Genomic DNA, 5,000 nt, shown 5'->3' with positions numbered 1-5,000 from the left:
TTTTTCCTTTGTTTTCGGCTTTTTGGATTTTTTTATTGAAATGCTTAGAGGAAGCTTGTGCTGATGTTTATCTGGCTTGATTTCTTGGCCTTTTGAAATGTTAGTGTGTGGGAAACTGGCTGAAGGGGAAGCGGTATGAATATCGAAGATTATGAGTCATGAGGGGCAAACCTTTATAAACTATGAATATCGAAGATTTTTTAAATGTATACATGTATGATTATGGTGTCTTGGGCTTACTGCTTGCTCTGTGCTGATTGATGGCTCACCCAACTAGTTTTGAGCAGCTTCATCCGTCCCAATAGAACAAAGCTTTTAAGAGATTTAAGTTCTCAACTAGAGGTTTGGACTAGGAACAACCTTGGAGGGTGTGTCTAAATATCCCATGCCCATCTTATGGTTAAGTATCTGATGACTGATGGCTAAGAATGATTATACTTCAATGTGATTTGTGGTTGAGCTTTATCAGATGGGTGGGGTGCTCTAATAAACCGAAGTTAATTTTATTACATCAAGCTTTGATTGTAGCTAAGAGTGGATATCTTAGTGACTATTTGAGAAGGGTTCAGTATTCATTTGTAAGAATGGATAGGAATTTGAATATAATTCCATTTAGATTAGAACTTAGAAGTGGAGAAGATGTTTAGGGACAAGAACTCCATCTGTAGGAATGTTTTAGGGTGAAACCAAAAGAAAAATCATGCAGGCTTCAGCCTAAGCTTGTCCTTTTTGGGCTTTCCTTTTCCCCTCAAAGTTTTAAAACGCGTCTGCTAGGGAGGAGTTTTCACACTCTTATAAGGAATGGTTCGTTCCCCTCTCCAATCGACGTGGGATCTCACAATTCATCCCTCTTGGAGGCTAGTGTCCTTGTTGGCATACATGCCCGATGACTGGCTCTGATATTATTTGTAACCGCCCAAACCCACCGCTAGTAAGATATTGTCCTTTTTGGGCTTTCCCTTCTGGGCTTCCCCTCAAAGTTTTAAAACGTGTCTGCTAGGGAGGAGTTTCCACACTCTTATAAGGAATGGTTCGTTTCCCTCTCCAACCGACGTGGGATCTCTCTGCTAGGGAGGAGTTTCCACACTCTTATAAGGAATGGTTCGGTTCGTTTCCCTCTCCAACCGACGTGGGATCTCACAATCCATCCCTCTTGGAGGCCAGTGTCCTTTCTGGCATACTTGCTCGATGACTGGCTCTAATACCATTTGTAACAGCCCAAGCCCACCGCTAGTAAATATTGTCCTCTTTGGGCTTTCCCTTCTGGATTCTCCCTCAAGGTTTTAAATGCATCTTCAAAGGAAAGGTTTCCACACCCTTATAAGGAATGGATTCTCCCTCAAGGTTTTAAATGCATCTTCAAAGGAAAGGTTTCCACACCCTTATAAGGAATGGATTCTCCCTCAAGGTTTTAAATGCATCTTCAAAGGAAAGGTTTCCACACCCTTATAAGGAATGTTTTATTTCCTTCTCCAATTGAAGTGGGATCTCACATATTTAACGTGTTTGAAACCAAGTCTTGACTATTTCTTGTGATGACTTCTCGAAGTTTTCCATTCAATGCTTGCCTCTTTCTTTGTAAACTTCTCAAAGGTACATATAGGGACATTGTAAAGATCCCCTTGATACAATCTCCCAAACAATGTATTGAGTCCATTGTATAGAGTGACGCCTTCAAAGTAATAGAGAATTCTTAATATCTGTAAGGGATGTCTCATCTATCTTGCAAATCTAAAACATGGCTTGAGGCATCCAACTTCAATGAATGGCCAGATCTCTAGATCTTGACCGAGATTTGGACAACTCAATCATTGATTGATCAGAGGTTAGATTATTGTTAAAAATGAAAATTTTGTATGGATAATGCTAAGAACTCCTTTCACCCCCTTCAATTTTCCCCCTTGCCCTCTCCTTTCACATTCCATCTCTAGATTTTCATAACAACCTTGAATCCCTATCCAAATTCTCCATGTCAAAACCTAGATAGTTTTACTAAAAGAGAAGATTTTTGAGTTTTTTGATTGCTTCATTCCATCTCTTTTACGGTCAGTCCTTTGTTTTGGATTTTACTCGGAAATTCTATCGGGATGCCTATTAGGTGGTGAAGTGCTGGAGCATTGCTCCAGGCACATGGGTTGGTCAAGAAGCGAGCCAACAAGAGGAGTCTGCAAAAGGGAGCAAGTTACAATAAAAGAACTCCAATGCCAAAGAGAGGGATTGAATTGATTACACTTTAATCCTCCTTGAAGAACTTGTCCTCTTTGTTCTCCACTTTTGATAATGAAATTACTCCTTGGTTTCTTATCAAAAAGACGAAAAAGAAAGAACAATGGACACTCTAAGCACTTCTTCTATTCCTCTCGAGCCAAATAAACTAGATGAAAGCAAAGCATGTTACTCGCCACAAATGGTGCCCTCTTTTTAAACGAGGGCGGAGAACGAGCCACTTTCATATGAAGGCTGGTTTTTTTTTTCATTAGAGAGAACATCACATGGATTGATACTTCATATTAGCCACCTTTGTGCACTGGTACTTTTATAAATGTCATAAATATAGTAAATGGTTACAAATTTGTTGTAATTTTGAAGAAAACTACGAATTTAGAATATATTTAGCCATCTTTAGCTTTAAAATCATTTGAATTTATATTTTCTTCTAATTTTGTTATCAAACTAATTTTAACCGTGATTTGTTTTTCGTAAAGTTTAAAAACAAGTTTTCTGCCTCTATGCAAATTAATTTGTTATCCTTTTTAATTTATTGCAGTTTTTTTTTCTTTTTTCTTTTTTTCGTTAATGTATTCCAAAACTAGATTAGACACGTACGAATTCATTCTCTGGAAGTGGTATGAGGTTCTAGCCAAGGAAACTTCGACCGCTTCCGGAGAAGGCCCACAACCTAACCCATTGTAGCGTCTTGGAACACTTTTTGGGTTGTTCCACGTTACGGAGAGGCAAATGTGGACTTTTCCAAGGGAATCTTTTCTTTCCCAGAAAAGGACTCGGCACTAGGCAAACCCCTTCCCTCTGATTCATTGGGCTTCCAAAATTTTATTGCAGCTCTCCAGGAGAGATGACCATCATTGGAGGGCAATTTCCCGCATTAACGGCCTCAGATTTTCGAACAATACCACTTGTAGTGTAGCTTATTGGTCTTTTTGTTCTTGTATGTCAACTTGTACTCCTCCATCCATTTTAATGCACCACAATTTTGACCCCTCACCGTCCCAGTTATTACCAATAGCGTTAAGAATGTCCTCTTCACGTATTTAAGGGCATGTCCCTCAACCTTCTCCGACAACCAAGCCGGATTCATTTGACCATGGACCTTCAGATCCATGCTTCGAATTTCAAAGGAGGATCTTCAATGGTACACAAGAATTTGTTCAGGGATCGAGCTTCAGTAAGGATGGGATAATTATACTTTGCAGTGATACTGTTTATTGGTTACTCTGATTTGCATGTCAAAAATTAAAAGTTTTCTACGCTCCCAAGGCTAGAGTTAGGCATAGTGGTAAAGTTATTTGGATTCAACTAAGGGATCTTAATTTTAAAACCTTTTGGAAAGAGCAATTTGAGATATTCAATATCTCAATTCACATCAGTTAGTTTTTTTTCTGGCCATCACAGGGAATTCATATGTAAGTGTTTTGCATGCGTAAATTCTATTTAATTGTTTTCCTGAATAACCCGTTTTCACAAATTGCAGGCAAGGATTTGCACAGACTGTGCTTCATAAGGATCATATTGGTGATTTTTGCCAGTTTAGCATATTATGGCATCTTCTGCTATGGGGGGTCCAGTTGGAAAACCCAGTAGTGCTATTCCATTATTTGCTGATAAACTTCCGGAGGAGATTAATGAAATGAAGATCAGAGATGAGAAGGTTGAAAAGGTTAGCCTCTTAGAGCGAATAGCTGTTTTAGCATAAAAATTCTCTCTGCTTAATGCATCATTATCCACGTTCAGGAGATGGAAGCGACAGTGGTTGATGGAAATGGTACAGAAACTGGACATATAATTGTAACTACCATCGGTGGTCGAAATGGTCAACCCAAACAGGTGAACTCTATAAACCTGCTGCTTTTTACCGTCAATGAATATGCTGATAGAATCGAACTAACCATTTGCACCTGTTGAGACTGCCACATCTTAGGATTTGTTATGCCTTCGTAATACTAGACCTGTTTTGACAATTTAGTTTTATGTGATCTTTGTGACAGACAATAAGTTACATGGCAGAGCGAACAGTTGGACAGGGATCCTTTGGTATTGTATTTCAGGTAATGGTTCAATTGCAAACTCTGAACTTCTGTAACCCCGAAAGTTTTCTGGATGAGGGTGTGTGGAAACTCTTTAACTAATATAAATTGACAAGTTTTTTAGGACGAATCGGATTTGTTTATGGCTTTTATGACTTCATTTGCAGGCTAAGTGCCTAGAAACTGGAGAAACTGTTGCTATCAAGAAGGTCCTTCAGGATAAGAGATATAAGAACCGTGAGCTGCAAACAATGCGCCTTCTTGATCATCCTAATGTTGTTTCTCTCAAACACTGCTTTTTTTCCACAACGGAAAAGGATGAGCTGTATCTTAATCTGGTGCTCGAGTATGTACCTGAGACAGTTTACCGAGTAATAAAGCACTACACCAAGGCAAATCAGCGGATGCCTCTCATATATGTCAAGCTTTATGCCTATCAGGTGGTTATCCATACTGTTTCTAAGATTTAAATGACTTCTGCATTTCCTTTTATTTTTTGTGTACGAGCTAGCTTTGAATGTGAACAGATAATTGGTTCATTTATGCAATTTTAGCCCTGGTACGTTTAGAACCACATCAATTTGTATAGAAAACGAGAGATATTCTACAAAGATTTACAAGGTGAAGAAATTTCTGGTACCATCCTCCATAGCGTTCATCTTTCTGGGGTGCCTGAGGGATTTTTTTTTTTTTTTTTTTTTTTTTTTTTTTTTTTTTTTTTTTTTTTTTTTTTTTTTT

At 38.4% G+C, this 5,000-nt stretch overlaps 1 protein-coding gene across 1 annotated transcript in view; it reads left to right on the top strand.

The window, feature by feature from the left end:
• LOC111486263 (shaggy-related protein kinase epsilon) overlaps positions 1-5,000 on the top strand; it is an 8,083-nt gene that overhangs the window by 369 nt on the left and 2,714 nt on the right. The window contains exons 2-5 of the mRNA XM_023133318.1: positions 3,710-3,895; positions 3,970-4,062; positions 4,224-4,283; positions 4,430-4,702. Of these exons, the coding sequence (XP_022989086.1) occupies positions 3,776-3,895; positions 3,970-4,062; positions 4,224-4,283; positions 4,430-4,702 (546 nt within the window). The 5' untranslated portion in view covers positions 3,710-3,775. The remainder of the gene's footprint in view (positions 1-3,709; positions 3,896-3,969; positions 4,063-4,223; positions 4,284-4,429; positions 4,703-5,000) is intronic.

Source organism: Cucurbita maxima, unplaced genomic scaffold (genome assembly GCF_002738345.1).
Source record: "Cucurbita maxima cultivar Rimu unplaced genomic scaffold, Cmax_1.0 Cma_Scf00011, whole genome shotgun sequence".
Classification (NCBI taxonomy): Eukaryota; Viridiplantae; Streptophyta; class Magnoliopsida; order Cucurbitales; family Cucurbitaceae; genus Cucurbita; species Cucurbita maxima.
The sequence above is the reverse complement of the archived record's forward strand: the minus strand, read 5'-3'. Positions and strand labels throughout refer to the sequence as shown.